The sequence below is a fragment of the Mus caroli genome, chromosome 10 (genome assembly GCF_900094665.2).
Source record: "Mus caroli chromosome 10, CAROLI_EIJ_v1.1, whole genome shotgun sequence".
Classification (NCBI taxonomy): domain Eukaryota; kingdom Metazoa; phylum Chordata; class Mammalia; order Rodentia; family Muridae; genus Mus; species Mus caroli.
The window spans coordinates 23,054,899-23,074,657 of record NC_034579.1 but is presented as its reverse complement, the minus strand read 5'-3'; the positions used below and the strand labels follow the sequence as shown (position 1 = coordinate 23,074,657).

At 38.4% G+C, this 19,759-nt stretch overlaps 1 protein-coding gene across 3 annotated transcripts in view; it reads left to right on the top strand.

Moving 5' to 3' along the window:
* The window catches only part of Lama2 (laminin subunit alpha 2), a 601,578-nt gene that overhangs the window by 468,830 nt on the left and 112,989 nt on the right, over positions 1 to 19,759 (top strand). For all 3 annotated transcript variants that reach the window (XM_021173596.2, XM_029482896.1, XM_029482895.1), the window contains 3 exons: positions 13,156 to 13,272; positions 14,157 to 14,320; positions 16,286 to 16,424. In XM_021173596.2, coding sequence (XP_021029255.1) covers positions 13,156 to 13,272; positions 14,157 to 14,320; positions 16,286 to 16,424 — 420 coding nt within the window. The remainder of the gene's footprint in view (positions 1 to 13,155; positions 13,273 to 14,156; positions 14,321 to 16,285; positions 16,425 to 19,759) is intronic.

The window sequence follows — 19,759 nt, the reverse complement described above, 5'->3', positions numbered from 1 at the left end:
TCTGTGTGTGTGTGTGTGTGTGTGTGTGTGTGTGTGTGTGTGTGTATGTGTCTGTGTGTCTGCCTGCCTGCCTGCCTATCTGTCTGTCTTTCCATGTGTCTATGTGTCCTTAATGGCCATCTCCTACTGAGTCAATTACACGTAGATCACTCAGAGTATGGAAAGTTTCTTTTAACAACTGGCATGGAAAAAGCTCATCTCTGAGAGATGGGGAATCTCATGTCAGTGCCACCTAGAAACCCAGATGGGGTCAATCCATTCCCCAGTCTACAGTGAGTCATTATAACGGAACTTGCACAAAGGATGACTCAATCCCAGTGCCATACAGTTTTGTGATTTACTTTCCGATTCCACAAGCTGAGTACAGAGACCTGGTTGCCAGGAACCAGTGCAGTTCCCTTTGCATATAAGGAAGATGACGTTATGAGAACCCAGAGAGACCGGACCTAGGGGACCTTCCTTACCTTCTTCTCTGGAAGGAGTTTATGGATGAGACATTTTCAAAAGGACAAATGTGGCCAAGTCTGGTTTATTTCCTCTTCTTTTCTTCACAGAGAGCAGTCACAATTTCTCAGAGTGCTGCTGAGCTTAAAATAAAAATAGGTTATTCTCACCACCTCTCCCTCCCTCTCTCCCTCCTTTCCTTCCTCCATCTCTTCCTCCCTCCTTTCCCCCTCCATTTCTTTCTCCTCTCTCTTATTGTTTTCAGTCTGTTCCATGATCATAACATAGTTAATGCTTAGGTTCTCTGAAACTGTATTTAGTGTACACAATTGTATTTGGCATTTAAACACCTTCCTCTCCATCTACAGCCCACCTCTTTCTGTTGACTTCTGTGGAAACTCACAGATCTACTAATGTAGAATTTCACAATAATTCAATAGCCCAGAATTGCACAAGTTCTCTAAATGTTTTTTGAATGTCACTTACAGAGAACTAAATAACCACACATTTTAGTTTTTGCTCTTTTATTTGATCTGTTTTCATTTAGGTCTAAGGACAATCAATTAAGAGGAAATTGGAGAAGACATTCTCTGATCTGGGATTTAGCCTTATCACAGTGGTAGAAAGCTGAGGTAGAGGGCTTTCTCTCTAAGTCATAACCAATCTTAACCAATCTGGGACCACTGACACACTAGCTATAGTCAAGAGAAAACACTGTCTGGAGAGGCAGGAAGTGCGAAGGCTGTGCTACCACAGGCTGTGTCATGACACTCTCAGACCTGTGATACCCCAGTGCAGTAACATATACAGAATTAGCTCTCCACTTTATGGCAACAGTTTAAGAAATTATAATTCCCTGTGTGGAAAGCAGACTAGGTAATTGGGAATTATTTTGAGAGGAGTTATAGTGGCCCGCTGAGTGGGAATGTCAGCTGCTCCTCATATCAGCGATGAGTAAAATCCAGAACTGTACTTCTCAGACACTATGGGAGAGGCTTGGACCCTATGTAGTCAGCCCTGGAGTTCCAAGTCCTCATTTTAGTATTTTTATCTCAGATGCTGTGCTTAACTAAAGGCTTATTTAAATACTTGCTGGATAAAAGAAGTAAATCATGTAAATTATCACAAATAAATTATGTGTAATTTAGGCTGGCAGGGCTACTAAGATTGATGCTAGACTAGCCTTTAAAAATTGTTACCTTGGGCCATTTGAGATTGGTCAGTGGGAAAGAGCCCTTATACCCAAGCCTGATAAACTGAGTTTAATTTCTAGAGCTCTTGTGGTAGAAGTAGAGGACTGACTCTATGCCCTTTGACCTTTCCATGCATATTTACATACGTATGCATACATACATACAAAAAGACACACACATAAACACAAACTCATACACACACAGACACACACACACACGCACACACTGTATAACAAAAGTGTTCACTATACAGAGTATATACATAGTCTTTGGACTCCACTGTAGAATATGCACAGGCTTTTCTAGGATGTTACCAGGTAGCCATAGCCTAAGATTCCTTGGATTCATTTACTAGCCACACAGATTTGAAAACAGTGGCTTTGTATATTATACATAGTGGGTTTAATAACGATGTGGCTTTAAACATCCATTAAAGTGATATTAAGATCCAGATCAAATGGATAGTTATTTATTTTTTTAAGGTGGTCAGCTAGTAGCCTTGTTTTTAAAAATATCCTCTAAATCTGGGAGTGGAGGCACACACCGGTGATTTCTGAACCTGAGTGGCAGAAGCAGAGGATAAGTTCCAAACTATACTGGATAATGCATATTAAGACCCTATCAAGACAGACAGACAAAACAAAACAAATTCTTCAGTCATTCAGATACAACCTTAAGTCTAAGAAATACTGATATAAAACTGGTGGTTTTAATAACCTGAGTCTACTTGGAGGTAAACACAGGCAAACAAACAAACCACTCTGTACACGTAAGTAATTATCACAGAAGTAATAAAAGTGGCTAGGGGAAGCTTCTGCACCTTCATAGAGAGTCTGACATTTGTTATATGATTGCCACTCAATAGAAGCAGGGGTGGGGAACACTTTGGAAGCATGGCATGAAAAGAAATAAAGGAGATAACATCTGATAGAGAATTCATGGTTGGTACAATTGGAATAGAGTACATATGGATGGCTGGTGACTTAGCCAGCTGGAATAAGCAGACCCCAAACTTTGCATTACAAGAATGTTGGCTTATGTGACTAAAGAGTTTTGTTTGTAGCTTAAACACTATAGGAAGCAACCAAAATGCAGAGTCATATATTAAAATTACATGTTGCAGTGTTTGTTAAGAGCACATGTGTAAACTGAAAATTCAGCTGTGTATTATTAAATAATGTGATTTTAGGCCAAGAAAGTTCATGGATATAACATTTAAATGTTTATCTACCTGTTGTTGGTAACCCACTCAGTTTGGGTTGACTGTGAATAATTACTGGCTGCATCAAACTTATAATATGAAAAAATCTAGATAGTTTATTGTTTCCTATTCTTAATATTGTAATTTATATTGGTTAGGAGGGTCAAAAATTTGTAAGAATAATCTCACATTTAGTTACATCAAACATTGTGAAAAATTTAAGGAAACGAAAGAACAATATGCACTCAAATATGATACTGTGAAGGTATAAGGTGATTGTGAGAAATGTCAGGTAGTGCGGGCCAGCTCACTCATAACCTTCATAAATGTCTCCTGGAATGAGATGATAGAAGATTTTGCACACCAAGTACTGGTCGTAGTTGAGTTAGAAAGACATTTGAAGGAGTGGACAGGAATGAGGGTAGAGAATGGGTACTGATGAGCAGAAAGACATCGTATAAGCAATTCAGGAAGCACAGGATGCACTTTGAGTACTTTGCCTACATGACTGAAGAAGAGAAGGCCTGAACAAAAACATAAAGGCACATAAGGACATGGTGTTTGCCGATCTGTAAGCTATGGTAAAGAGCAGCAGGAGGGAACGGCAGCATTTATCTAGCAAGTCTCTGAATGGATTAATCTAATCAATTAGAAGGCAAAGATGGAAGTATAATCAACCTTGATATCTGAAAAAATGAATTAACTATTATGCTCATGGCATACTTTTTATTGTTTTATTGTTTCAAGTATGCCTGTAATATGTTTGGTCAAATTCATCATCCAGTTCTCTCCCATTCATGCCTACTTTTCCATCCCAACTTCGTGTGTCTGTTTTTTTGTTTTGTTTTAACTGACTGTGTCCATTTAGAGCTACAAATATATATAGGCCTATATTTTCCACAGCCCACTTTAATAAGGTTCAACCTCCTCTCTAGCCCACTGCCCACCAGAGGTAGTAGAAAAGAAAAGTTAATAAAATATGGGGGGAGTGGATCTGTTTAGAAATAGTTCTTTGTGGCAATTCCAATCTTGGTTTTTCTTAGTCCAGTCTATTAGCAAACACCAAACATGAATTAGCAGCTGCAGTTCAGTCCACTTGGCAGACACCACAAATCAATAAGGGCAGTTCAATCCAATTGAAACCGTGAGGCTAGACAACTGGCTTGAGTCTGCGGAAGCTGCAAGAAGTTACAGGAACCTTTGGCAACTTTCTGTTTATGAAGTCACCACAAGCAAATCTCAGCAATGCAATGTAAGGTGAACTACTTCATTCATGTCTTCAGTGAAGACTAGCGAGCTGGAGCAAGGCAAATCAGTGTTTGAGCTCTCACTGTCTGTGGAGTCATATTTATATTTCTTCTAAATATCATGCATCCTTTCACTCATTTGATATAGCAAAACATCCTTTCACCTGGGTCTACTTCAGTAAAATGTTCTTTCACCTGTCTGTCCCAACAAAACATAATTTATAATCTACCCAAGTCTCCAAAGAAACCAGAAATTTCCACTTTAAATATATCCATTGTTCTGGGGTCATCACCTGGAGCTATGGTAACCTACCAGGGGCTTCATTCCTAAAGAAAACTGATTTTTTCCCTCTCACAGCAGCCAGTGGTTGCCAGTAACTCCTTAGGAGTATGACTTCATGAGTTCTTTTGCATTGCTGGCTTAATTTTAAAGCATTCTATCTCTATTTATCTCTATATATGAGCCTTCCTCTTTGGTCTCTTAGACATTCTGAATTCTCTGTTTTGGGTATTCTGTAACTTCCATCAATCTTTATCCATTCCATTTTATTTATCTTTATAACACTAATCTCATGATGACCTAAGATGACACACTTATTTACTACTGTGCATTCTCCCTCCTGTATTAGGTATCTCTCAATTGCTGCAACAGAACAAATACAAAATAAAAAATTGATGAGGAAAAGTTTATTTAGTTTCCTACTGACAGTGGTCTTGGTCCATGGCCACTTGCTTCACTATATGTAGTCTATGGCAGGGCAGAGCAACATGGCAGGGAAATCACACTAGAGAAAAGATGGTAATCATATGATGGCCAGGAAGGAAGGAAGAAGAAAGAGGGAAGAGAGAAGGGGGAACTCATCTGCTAAATGTTTCACTTTTGTGCATTAGTCGTACATGTGGCCTTTGCTGCACATTTAAGATCCATACCATAATAATGTTCCAGAGGAGTCATGAGAAGTTTACATTTATTCTAATTTTATCCCCAGTATCCCAAATGGTGTTCAGCACTAACACAACAACATATTTTCATAAATCAATAAGAAGAAAGGCATAAAGCAAAGAGAGATCAACATTTTCCCTGATTTCTCCTTAAGTCCAAATCTCCATACCTCCTTGTTTCAAAGATAGACTATATCATCTAGTCTGAAAAATTAGGTCCCTTTAAAAGTTCTTTACTGTCTAGATCATCATTTGCTTTAGTGTGATAAAGAACACAGTGACCTAATATTGAAGTTGGCTTTCTAAATCGACCCAGTTAAAACTATAAACACATAGTCTCCAGTTTATTGAAAAATAAGCTTAGCTCTTTGCTTAACACATTCATGGAAATAGCTCTTACTCCATCTGGTGTATTATTTTAAATGGCTTTAGTGCATTAATACAAAGAAGCCACAATCAAAACAGCACTTTTGAGCTTCTGTGTACAATATACCATTATATAAATTTATACATGAGTGAAGGTCTGAATGGCTATTATGTAAAGAATTTCAGACTCTTGGAAGCAAAGATGTGGTCAGAAATCAGGGACACTGAAACTTCTTCTGCATTTGTTGTCAAAGAAGAGTCATGGACACACCAAATACTCCACTGGAACTTTCAGAGTATCTCATCAGCTGCATGAAAACACAACTTCCTTTTCATTACTCATTCAAAACCATTCATTGAGGAAGTTCTCAGAGGTACTAGAGAGACAGCAATAGAGAAGACTGTCTCTGTAGAATCCACACTGTCCTTAAGAATGTATTCATGATACCAATTAGAATTTTGAGTTTGTTGAAAGAATGTACTCATGCACCCAGAGCTGATCCTATGCCACAGTGCTCCATACACAAATACTGCCAGGAAAAAGCTGGACTTGCAGGAGTGCAGGCACACTTGTGAGCATAGATAACACCACCACTTCTGCTCTGAGGGACCAATCTTGAGACCTCTGGACACAGGAACCAAGGAGCAGCCTGGGACAGGATCCTTCCGGTTTCCATCTGCTCCTGGAGTTGAAGCTGTGCCACAGCTCTCCAAATACCACCAGGAGAGAGCTGGTCTTCCAGGAGTACTAAACACAGGCTCCAGCTAACAGCAGAGATATCAAGATGGCAAGAGGGAAGGGCAATAATATAAGCAACAGAAACCAAGGCTACTTGGCATCTGTAGAACCCAGTTCTCCCAACAAAGCAAGCCCTGGATACCCAAGCACACCAGACGCAAGCAAGACTCTGATTTAAAGTCACATCTCATGAGGATGATAGAGGACTTTATGAAGGACATAAATAACTCCCTTAAAGAAATACAGAAGAGCACAGGTAAACAGATAGAAGCCCTTAAAGTGGAAACACAAAAATTCCCTAAAGAATTACAGGAAATCACAACCAAACAGATAAAGGAACAAAACCATCCAGGAACTAAAAATGGAAATAGAATCAATAAAGATATCACAAAAGGAGACAACCCTAGAGATAGAAAACTTAGGAAAGAGATCAGGAGTCATAGATGCAAGCATCACCAACAGAATGCAAGAGATAGAAGAGAGAATCTCAGGTGCAGAAGATACCATAGAAAACATTGACACAACAGTCAAAGAAAACACAAAATGCAAAAAACTCCTGACCCAAACCACCCAGGAAATTCATGACACAATGAGAAGACCAAACCTAAGGATAATAGGTATATAAGAGAGCTAAGATTCCCAACTTAAAGGGCCAGTAAGTATCTTCAACAAAATTTTAGAAGAAAATTTGCCTAACCTAAAGAAGAGATGTCCATAAATATGGAAGAATCCTAGAGAACTACAAATAGACTAGACCAGAAAAGAAATTCCTCCCATCACATATTAGTAAAACCACCAAATGCACAAAACAAAGAATATTAAAAGCAGTAAGGAAAAATGGTCAAGTAACATATAAAGGCAGACCTATCAGACTTCTCAACCAGAGGCTATGAAAGCTAGAAGATCCTAGGAAGATGTCATACAGACCCTAAGAGGACACAAATGCCACCCCAGGCTATCCCCAGCAAAACTCTCAACTACCATAGATGGAGAAACCAAGATATTTCATGACAAAAGCAAATTAACACTATATCTTTCCACAAATCCAACACTACAAAGAATAATAGATGGAAAATCCTAACACAAGGAGGGAAACTACACCCTAGAAAAAACAAGAAAGTAATCTTTCAACAAACCCAAAAGAAGATAGCCATACAAACATAATTCCACCTCTAACAACAAAAATAATGGGAAGTAACAATCACTTTTCCTTAATATCTCAATACCAATGGACTCAACCTGCCCCCCCCCAAAAGACATAGACTAACAGACTGGATATGTAACCAGGACCCAGTGTTTTTCTGCATACAGGAAATGCATCTCAGTGTCAAAGACAGACACTACCTCAGAGTAAAGGACTGGAAAACAATTTTCCAAGCAAATGGTCCCAAGAAACAAGCTGGCATAGCCATTCTAATATCGAAGAAAATCAAGTGTCAACCAAAAATTATCAAAAACGTAAGGACACTTCATACTCATCAAAGGGAAAAACTACCAAGATGAACTCTCAATTCTGAACATCTATGCTCCATATGCAAGGGCAACCACATTCATAAAAAAACTACTAAAGCTCAAAGCACACATTGCACCACACACAATAACAGTGGGAGACTTCAACACCCCACTCTCAGCAATGGACAGATCATGGAAACAAACTAAACAGAGACACAGTGAAACTAACAGAAGTTATGGACCAAATGGATTTAACAGATATCTATAGTACATTTCATCCTAAAACAAAAGAATATACCTTCTTCATAGTACCTCATGATACCTTCTCCAAAATTGACCATATAATTGGTCACAAAACAAACCCCAACAGATACAGGAAGATTAAAATAATCCTATGCATTCTATCAAATAACCATGGACTAAGGCTGGTCTTAAATAACAAAGAAAGCCCACACACACATGGAAGTTGAATAACACCCTACTCAATGATAACTTCATCAAGGAAGAAATATAGAAAGAAATTAAACACTTTAGAATTTAATGAAAACGAAGGCACAACATACCTAAACGTATGGGACACAATGAAAGCAGTGCTAAGAGAAAAACTCATAGTTCTGAGTGCCTCAAGAAAGAACCTGGAGAGCGCATACACTAGCAGTTTAACAGCACACCTGGAAGCTGTAGAGCAAAAAGAAGCAAATACACCCAAGAGGAATAGATGGTAGGAAATATTCAAACTTGAGGTGGAAATCAACCAAGTAGAAACAAAAAGAACTATACAAAAAAATCAACAAAACAAGGAGCGTGTTCTTTGAGAAAATCTTTTTTTTTTCTTTCCTTTCTTTCTTTTGTTTTTTGTTCTTTCTTTCTTTCTTCCTTTTGTTCTTTCTTTCTTTCTTTCTTTTGTTCTTTCTCTTTTTCTTTTGTTCTTTTTTTGGTTTTTATCAAATATAGTCTAACAGGAGTCAAACTGAAAAATGAAACTTCAGTTAAGAAAATGTTTCCATCAGATTGTGTAGTAGGCAAAAGATCATTGAGTGTTTTCTTGACTGATGATTTACTATTGCAAGTGCCGTCCCTGAACAGCTGGAATAAGAAATCAGGCTGCACAAGATATTAATTCTATTCCTCATAACCTCTTTTTCACTGCCTGCCTTCAAGTTAGTGTTTTATTTCCTGTCCTGACTACCATTCATAATGTACATATAAAATGAAATAAACTATTTCCTCTCCAAGAAAAAGAATACTCCTTCTTTCCTTTTCTTTATTTCTTTCATTATTTTGTTCTTTCCTCCCTGTTTTTCTTTTCTACTTACTTCTTCCTGGAATAGATCAAATACATGGACTGTTTTGTGAGGAGAGATTATCTACCCTCTAACTAATGCTAGAGAGGAGTAGGCAGGACTCTCTTGCCACCAAAGAGTAGCAAAGAACAAAAATGAACAACTCTTGCTCTGCCTTAGGGTGTCTGTTATCTGGTGTTAGTTTTTGTCATGAAAGCCATATGTATATGTAATTCCATATAATACATTTCAAAAGATGGAAAAAAAAGAAAGTTTGAAAGCTTACTGATATACAAAGTTTCAAAGAAAGAAAGGAAAGAAAGAAAGAAAGAAAGAAAGAAAGAAAGAAAGAAAGAAAGGAAGGAGGGAAGGAAGGAAGAAAGGAAGGAAGAAAGGATATGAAATGCTTGGAAGCCTGGATATGTGAGATAATGTATACTTTCATAGTTTATGGTATATGCATAAGCTGCAATCTCTATTAAGATTTTTCATGATATGTTCTATGTGTTATCCATTACTATGTACACAGTCCATTAACTAACCTGTATTTTTTAGAACAATCCCCCCCATTAAAACTATAAAGATATACCAATCTATATAAAAAAGTAGCAGCCATTTGCATTTTTATGTTTGGTGAAATATACCCAATATTCTATTGGGTAATAGAATAAAATTCAAAATCACTTAGAATGGGACTTAGAATTGACAAAGTGCCTCCAACATAAGCCCAAGGAGCTGAGTTTAGATCTTTTATATAGCAGCCTGTGCCTATAGCTCCAGAGACTGGGTGCAGAGACAGGCAGATCCCTGCATCACCTCAGGTAGTCAGCAAGATGCATCCTTGAGTTCTCTGTGCTAGAGCTTACAGTGACGGACCCTGTGTCAAACATAAAATGGAGAGAGTCTCAGGAGGACATTTGTTGCCAACACATGCACAAGTACATGTGTATATACACATCTACTTGCAGATATGCCCTTACCCACATAGATATGTACATAGATACAACACACATAAGAGCAAACACTCACACTGTTTCATTGCAATCTCTATTAAGATGTTTCATTGACACACTCACACTCTCATACTCACACATACACACATACACACACATTCACACACACTCACATACATATTCACAACACTCATATATACTCATACACACACAATCACACATACACTCATACTTTCACACACTTACACACATACACTCATACACTCACACATATACACACATATTCACACCACACACTCACACATTTACACTCTTACACCTACATACATATTTACAAAACTCAGACCCACTCACATACATCTTCACTCCACTTACCCTCAGACACAATCATAATACACTCACATTTTTACACACCTATACACAACTACATACATATTCATACTGTTCCCACACATACATATTCACACCACTCACATACACTCACACACATACTCACAGTCACATGTTTACTCACATACTCATACACAGATACATATATAATCACAACACTCTCATACACTTAACACACATTGACACACACACACACACACACACACACAATAATTCAGATAAGAGAAAACTAAGAACAAAATCATCAACATAGTGGTTAACAATCACACAGGATTTCCATGTGCCCGGGGGCAGTTAAAAGCCAAGTCTTTTCTATCTGATTTCACAGAAGCCCAAGTTCTTGTTACAATGTTGATTCTTAGTACCTCTGGTGGCCCACGCCTCTAATCCCAGCAGAGGCGGGTGGATTCCTGAGTTCGAGGCCAGCCTGGTCTACAAAGTGAGTTCCAGGACAGCCAGGGCTATACAGAGAAACCCTGTCTCGAAAAACAAAAACAAAACAAAACAAAACAAAACAAAAAACAAAAAAAAAACCAAACAAACAAAAAAAAGAGATGATGCATTCCAAACAAACTTCTTGTTGAGGCCAAGGCTGCTGCTCATGACCCTCCCTTTGAGTAGTGAGAAACTGCAATTTGGAAAAGGCCAGATTGCTTGCCCAGAAGTCTGTAGCTGGGATTTATTTCACGTACGCTGTTGCTGGTGTTCAGCTGTATTACCTAATATGTGCATCATGGTTGGGATGAACATAGGTGTTGTTTCAGGTAGATAGGCAGGAAACTGGCCGTGAGCATATAGAGGAACAGAGCCAACGAGCTGAGGAACATGTGGCAGAGGGAACTGAAAAGGCAGGTATAGTGGGAGCATGGTAAAGGGGTAGGCGGTAAGATTAGGAAAATAAGATATGAACTTAGCACTCACCCCGGGCAATTAAGAACCATGGTTTCTGTAATCAACGACACAGTCCTGTCACAGCCCAACCTGTTAGGTATATCAGAGTTACACTTTAAAATTTGTGTTTATTTTATATGTGTGTATGTATGTATTTGCATATATGTATGTGTACCACATACATTCCTGAGCCCAGGGAGGTCATAAGAGGTATTAGATATCATGGAATTGTAGTTTCGGATGGTTTCAAGCCACCATGCTGTTGCTGGAAATGGAAATGGAGTCATCTGCAAGACCAATAAATGCTCTTAATTGCTGAGGAATCCCTTCAGTCCAACTTTCAACTACACTATGCTGTCTATGGTTCCTTGAGTAGGCAAGTTAATGTCTTACTCCAGTCTGGCTGCTATCAGAAAAATCACCAGGGCTCTCTAGCTTAAAATTGAAATAAATGTATAGCATACAGTCTAGGGGGACAGAGAGTAGACAATCCAATATCAAGGTGCTAGAGAATTGATGACTGGTAAAGGCATGTTTGCTGGCTCACAAACTTATCTCTTTGCCTTGTCTCTTTCATAGGGGCACTGGCCACATTTATGAGGTTTTTATTGCAGGCTCTCATCACCTCCCAAAGGACTTACCTCCAAATATTAACACATTGAAGTATTTTTATCCACTTTCTTTCAAATTTTTATTAGATATTTTCTTCATTTACGTTTCAAATGCTTTCCCAAAAGTCCCCTATACTCTCCTCCCCCACCCCTGCTTCCCTACCCACCCACTCCCACTTCTTGGCCCTGGCATTCCCCTGTACTGGAGCATATAAAGTTTGCAAGACCAAGGGGCCTCTCTTTCCAATGATGGCCAACTAGGCCATCTTGGGCTACATATGCAGCTAGAGACACAAGCTCTGGGGCTACTGGTTAGTTCATATTGTTGTTCCACCTATATAGGCTTGCACACCCCTTCAGCTCCTTGGATACTTTCTCTAGCTCCTCCATTAGGGGACCTGTGTTCCATCCAATAGATGACTGTGAGCATCCACTTCTGTATTTGCCAGGCACTGGCATAGCCTCACACATTGAAGTATTGAACCTGGACTTGTGAGCACTTGGAAACACAAGTGCTAAGACCACAGCACTGTGCTGACTCTGACTCCTGCGCATTTCATTGATGAACATGAAACCCATGGAATCAAAGGGCAAAGACTTACAGTCTGCTCTGCACATCTTGGAAAACCTCGTGAATATAAACTATTATTAGTATTCATTCGAAGAACAGATAAAGGCCAGAAACCAACACTGTAATTGTTTCCATCAACATGTAGGGATAAGGAGGATTGGAAGGATATGAATGATTTTGAAGTAAAAACAAAATAATAGGCAAAGGTAAACTCCATACGAAGGCGCTGGCAGTGACGATTTTCCTCATCTAGGCTAGAAATGAGTTTCACATAGCTTTGAGACAAGCTGTAAGTTCCACAGAGAAGTTATTCTGTTCCCACCTTATGAAATAGTCCACTAGGTTCCTTCTTTCAGGTGATAATTTATTATCTTCCTTCACTACCTCCTCCTCCTCCTTGAAAAGTGTTTTCTCTAAATTCCCCTAAAAATCCTACCTTTTGAAGCCTACATTTCTGCCTCCCTAAAGAATGTTTATGCTCACAACATAGCTATTTCTATATACTCCAAATATACTTCTAGTTTATTCTGGCACATTAGATGACAATAGCACACATCCTACACAAGCATTGTCCTGAAGATGGATATCCCACTTTGCTTTAGCAGTTCTTTTAATTCTGTAGCAACTATCACGTTGCTTTTCTTTGCCTGGATGACTCTCTCAAATGGGAAGGAAAATGACCTACATGTGCTCTATATTGAAGAATTTTTAAGAGTTGACCAGGTAAATTAGATTGTTGTCTAGCTGAACTGTCAGTATCATATACTGTGTTTGTGAGCCATTTGTTCAGACAGCTCAGAAGAAATAAGAATACACAGTAGAGAAGGATTTTACCCAGACACTGTTGTAATCTTTTTCTTCACATTCCACAGACAAAGAAGGAGGCTCTTGAAGGTAGCAAACGGCAAATAGAGAACACTTTAAAGGAGGGCAATGACATCCTTGATGAAGCCAATCGACTCTTAGGCGAAATCAACTCAGTCATAGATGTAAGTATTCAATCGGGTCGGAATTAAGAGAAAGAAGATAATGACAGAGTTCCCTCATATGCTGGCAACAAACTCAACAACAGAAACAAGAGCCTTGATTTGTTTTTGTGTGAGCATATATTATTGAAGTTAATGTTGTGGACATACCTATCTATTGGCAACAGTTCTCTTACTAGAACTGGCCTTTGGGATACTTGGGGTTTTTTTTTGTTTGGTTGGTTGGTTTTTTTGTTTTTGTTTTGTTTTTTGTTTTTTGTTTTTTGTTTTTTTACTGTGGTGACCAGGTCATTCTTTGTTCCTAGCTTAATTCTCACCATCTGTCATTACCTCCTTTAACAGTAGTTAAAAGAGAAATAAAAATCTGTAAATAAACCTTTGATGTTGTGTCTCATGCATGGTGATGTGCAAGAATAGGGACACAAATAATCTAAAAGGTCCTAATGATCATCACTTCTTCATTCATTGCTATTTGAAGTAACCTTACAAAAAATAATAGACATTTCAGTGTAATTTAGCTCCATGCAATTCTGTTTTTCTAGTAAATAACAGCTTTTATTCTCTATTGTCTTTGCTGGTAGATTAAAAGTTTTCTAAAGACCCGGGCGTGGTGGCACACGCCTTTAATCCCAGCACTTGGGAGGCAGAGGCAGGTGGATTTCTGAGTTTGAGGCCAGTCTGGTCTACAAAGTGAGTTCCAGGTCAGCCAGGGCTATACAGAGAAACCCTGTCTCGAAAAACCAAAAAAAAAAAAAAAAAAAAAAAAAAAAAAAGAAAGTTTTCTAAAGGCAAAACTCTAGCCATATGTGAATGTATTTCCTAGAGAAATTAACAAGTTTAAGGACCCTGGATTGCTCTTGATGCTCTCTCTTCTCTCTCCATATCAGTATGTCGATGACATTAAAACTAAGTTGCCACCAATGTCTGAGGAGCTGAGTGACAAAATAGATGACCTCGCCCAGGAAATAAAGGACAGAAGGCTTGCTGAGAAGGTGTTCCAGGCTGAGAGCCACGCTGCTCAGCTGAATGACTCGTCTGCTGTGCTTGATGGGTATGGCATTTGTTGTTGGAAATGTCTGCCTAGCTTGACACTCATCCAAAAGCTTAGACAAGCAGAAAGGGTGGAAAATCACTTTCAAGTCTTGATTTCTGTAATTATGAACAAAAGAGCCGCATGGCTTTTCTGTGGAAGATCCTAATTAGGAGAATATAGGCAAAGAACTCTGAAAAATCATCACAAGTCCTAGTTAAAAGTGAACTCAACTATGCCTGCTAGGAAATGAACACAGCCTCAGGCTACCCATAGAACACTGTGTTCTTTTCTCTATTAGAAAGCACAGGGGTTGTCCTATTATCATTTTAAATAATACACCAACTCATTCTGCTGCAAATTTTAATTTTATATTTCTAACAGAACCTAATCGTTTCATTGTTTAAAAGTGCCTCTGACTGTATAGCCTTATGCATACCCTTTCAGTCTCATTGCTCCAGTAAGAAACTACATACACTTATCTGAAATGACTATTTAGAGCTGACGGTGCACACCTGTGCACTTGGAAAATGATCACAGGGAGACACAAGTTCAAGATCAGCCTCAACTACAGAGTACTTACAGCCACAGCCAACCTGGGCTATAAGAAACCCCATCAAAAAAAAAAAAAAAAAGAAATGAAGTAAATAACAGTTCACTATAGTTGGGATTACCCCCTTGGGTCAGAGAAAGGAAGCTGGAGAACAGGGTTGTTCATTAAACAATGTTCTAGCTATGATTCACTTCCCCCAGTTTAGGGGGTTCTCAACCTTCCCAATGCTGTGACCCATATTGTGGTGACCACTGACCATAAAATTACTTCATTGCTACTTCATAACTATAATTTTGCTACTCTTACAAACCATAGTATAAATATCTGGAATGCAGGATTTATCTTCTTCCATGTGACTCCTGAGAAAGGACTATTTGACACCCCTGCCCAAAAGGGTCATGACCCATAGACTGAGAACCACTGTTTTATGCTTTTGTGACTGGCACAAAAAACAAAACAAACAAAAACAACAACAACAACAAAAACAGCAACAACAGCAAGACAAACACAACAAAAGCAAAAACAAAACCACAAAAACTATTCATCCTAGGAATAATTTTCCAAAATAAATCTATTTAATATGCATTACATGCAAGTCTGTGTTCTCATCTTTGATAATCATTGATGTAGAAAGAAAGAATTACTGTTTGAAAACTTGGCAACCCAGGCACAATTAGGTTTTCTTTTCTACAAACATTTCCCAATCTAGAGCAAAGAGTAATAGATGAACCAGTGGTCAGTAATCAGCAGACCCAGGTTCCAAATATTCCATGAGGGATGTGTTAGTCATGATTTGATTTTTTTCTGTGATCTCTTTATGCTTTCTGGGAAGTCTGCCTACTCTGAGAAGACATTGTAAAATTCATATGATTAATGGGATACAAGTGCTCACAAGTAACAGGAAGTACTGTTGTCCTGCACACACTTGCTTGGTCACATGATTACATGGGCTTTTACAGGCTATCAAGATATTTAAGATATATTGGTGGGGGCTACGAAGGTGGCTTGGTGCCGGAAGATGCTTGCCACCGAGCCTGAATTCAATCTCTAATAATATGAGTTCAGTCCATAAAACCCACAAGGTAGGAGATAACTGACTCTATCAAGCTGTGCACATGTGCATGTCTGTGTTTGTATACACACACACACACATGCATGAAGAGAGAAGGAGGAGGATGAGAAGAAGAAAGAGAAACTAAATAGATGTAAAAAAAAATTTAAAGACATGTTGGCTATACTTCACAGCATGCCTTGAGGAATATAAGTTTCAATGGAAAACATACAGTTCAATACAATCAGTAGACACCTCACTAGGGTTCGGAATTATTCTCGTTATATTGGCCATAAGCCCTTTGAAGCTGGATTTATGACTTGACTGTTCTTTATTTGAGTGTTAATTCCTCTAACGTTCTTTTCTCGATTTAATCTGACAGAATCCTGGATGAAGCTAAGAACATCTCTTTCAATGCCACGGCAGCCTTCAGAGCTTACAGTAATATTAAAGACTATATTGATGAAGCTGAGAAAGTGGCCAGAGAAGCCAAAGAGCTTGCCCAAGGGGCTACAAAACTGGTAAGAAACATGGAAGCATGTACTAACAGTGAAAGCTGAATCATTTTTTTTCACTGTACACTGAACATGTCACCCATTCCCATCCCTCCTACTTCACATCCCTCCCCTCTCCCATTGTCTTCTTTGTTCCCAGATAATCGCAATTCAACTTTAACTTCATATGTATATATAGGATTTATATATCACTATAAAAAACCTAGATGCTGAGAATCATGGAAACATACATTTGTCTTTCTTGCACTGGCTTGATTCACTTACTGTCTTTCTATTTTCTCACTGACATCTTAGCTTCATTCTTCTTTGTGTCTGAAAATTTTCTCTGTGTACAAGCCCACATTTCTTTATCAGTTCTTCTGGTGAGCTCTTTGGTTGGCTCTAAGTTGATAGCTTTTTAAATTGCAATTTTCAAACTTAAATGAGATATGAAAAACATAGTAAACTAGAATAATTGTCTTGAATCATTATTGAAAATTTCATAAAGTTTCAGCCAAGTTATTCTCTCTCTATAGCCACGGCAGTCATGTACTACTTAATATTGTCCAACTTCAGACATCACTGCTCACTCTCAAGTAGATTTTTGTTGCAGCTCACAAAATTAGAGTAAGCAAATAGAAGGCTCAAGTCCACACGGAATTGACTCTGAAATGTATCCTGAAAAGAACACTTCTTTCAGTCACCATTGTTTTGATTTATATGAAGTTCAATTGTCAAGTGCACCTTTTTTTTTTCTTTTAGAGTTTTCTTTTATTTTTTTTCTTTTATTAGATATTCTCATTATTTACATTTAAAATGTTATCCCCTTTCCAGGTAACCCCTCCATAAGCCCCTATCCCATTGACCCTCCTCCTGTCTCTATGAGTGTACTACATCACTCACCCACCCAGTCCTGCCTTCCTGCCCTGGCATTCCCCTACACTGGGGCATCAAATACCCTCAGGCCCAAGGACCACTCCTTCCACTGATGTCCAACAGGGCCATCCTCTGCCACATATGCAACCAGAGCCATGGGTCCCTCCATGTGTACTCTTTGGTTGGTGATCCAGTCGAGGGGAGCTCCGGGGTTCTGGCCAGTTGACACTGTTGCTCTCCCCCATTGGGCTACAAACCCCCTGAGCTCCTTCAGTCCCTTCTCCAACTCCTCCATTGAGGACCCCATATTCAGTACAATGGTTGGCTGCAAGCATCTACCTCTGTATTTTTTTAATATCTGGCAGAGCCTCTCAGGAAACAGCCATTTCAGACTCATGTCAGCAAGCACTTCCCAGCATCTGCAATAATATCTGGGTTTGACAACTGTATATGGGATGGATCCCCAGGTGGGGCAGTCTCTGGCTGGCCTTTCCTTCTGTTTCTGCTCTTTACTTTGTCTCCATATTTCCTCCTTCTAAGTAATTTGTTCCCCCTTCTAAGAAGCACTGAAGTGTTCACACTTTGGTCTTCCTTCTTCTCGAGATTCATATGGTCTGTAAATGTTATCTTGGATATGTCAAACTTTTGGGCTAATATCCACTTGTCAGTGAGTGCATATCATGAGTATTCTTTTGTGACTGTTTTGCCTCACTCAGGATGATATTTTCTAGATCCATCCATTTGCCTGCAAATTTCATGAAGCCATTGTTTTTAATAGCTGAGTAGTACTCCATTGTGTAAATGTACCACATTTTCTGTATCCATTCCTCTGTTGAGGGACATCTGGTTGTTTCTAGCTTCTGACTATTATAAATAAGGCTGCCATGAACATAGTGGACCATGTATCCATAGTACATGTTGGAGCAACTTTTATATTAATCCTGCCAATCCACAAGCATGGGAGATCTTTCCATCTTCTGAGGTCTTCTTTGATTTCTTTCTTCAAAGACTTGAAGTCTTGTAGTACAGATCTTTCACTTGTTTGCTTAGGGTCACACCAAGGTATTTTATATTATTTGTGACTATTGTGAAGGGTGTTGTTTCCCTAATTTCTTTCTCAGTCTGTTTATCCTTTGAATAGAGGAAGGCCATTGATTTGTTTGAGTTAAGTTTATTATCCAGCTATTTTGTTGAAGTTTGTATCAGGTTTAGGAGTTCTCTGGTATAATTTTGGTAGTCACTTAAGTATACTATCATATCATCTGCAAATAGTGATATTTTGACTTTTTCCGTTTGAATATATAACCCTTTGACTTCCTTTTTATCTAATTGCTCTAGCTAGAACTTCAAGTGCTATATTGAATAGATAGGGAGAGGGTGGGCAGCCTTGTCTAGTCCCTGATTTAAGAGGAATTGTTTCAAGTTTTTCTCCATTTAGTTTGATGTTGGCTACTTGTTTGCTATATATTGCTTTTGCTGTATTTAACTATAGACCTTGAATTCCTCATCTTTCCAAGACTTTAACGTGAAAGAATATTGAATTTTTTCAAATGCTTTCTCAGCATCTAATGAAATGATCATGAGGTTTTTTTTTTCCTTTGAGTTTGTTTATGTAGTTGATTACATTGATGGATTTCCCTATATTGAACTATCTCTGCATCCCTGGGATAATCATTTTGATATATTCTTGGATTCGGTTTGTGAGAATTTTATTGAGTATTTTTGCGTCGATATTCAAATGGGAAATTGGTCTGAAATTCTCTTTCTTTGTTGGTTCTTTGTGTGGTTTTGGTATTCACAAAATTGTGGCTTCATACAATGAATTGGGTATTGTTTCTTCTGTTTCTATATTGTAGAATAATTTGAAGACTATTGGTATTAAGTCTTCATTGACAGTCTAATAAAATTCTGCACTAAACTCATCTGGTCCTGTACTTTTTTGGTTGGGAGACATTTAATGACTATTTCTATTTCTTTAGGGGTTATAGGACTGTTTAGATGGTTTATCTGAAGCTGATTTAATTTGGTACCTGGTATCTGTCTAGTAAGTTGTCCATATCATACTGATTTTCCAGGGTTTTTTTTTTTCTATAGGCTTTTTTTGTTTGTTTGGTTGGTTGGTTGTTTTTTGAGACAGGGTTTCTCTGTGTAGCTCTGACTGTCCTGGAACTCACTTTGTAGACCAGGCTGGCCTGGAACTCAGAAATCCGCCTGCCTCTGCCTCCCAAGTGCTGGGATTAAAGGCATGTGATTAAAGGTGTGTGCCACCACCGCCCGGTGACTACAGGCTTTTGTGCTAGGATCTGATGATTTTTTTTAATTTACTCAGTTTCTGTTGTTATACCTCCATTTTTATTTCTAATTTTGTTAATTTGGATACCATCTATGTGTCCTCTGGTTAGTCTGGCTAAGGGTTTATCTATCTTGTTGATTTTGTCAAAGAACCAGCTCCTGGTTTTATTGATTTTGGGTTTTTGTTTTTTTTT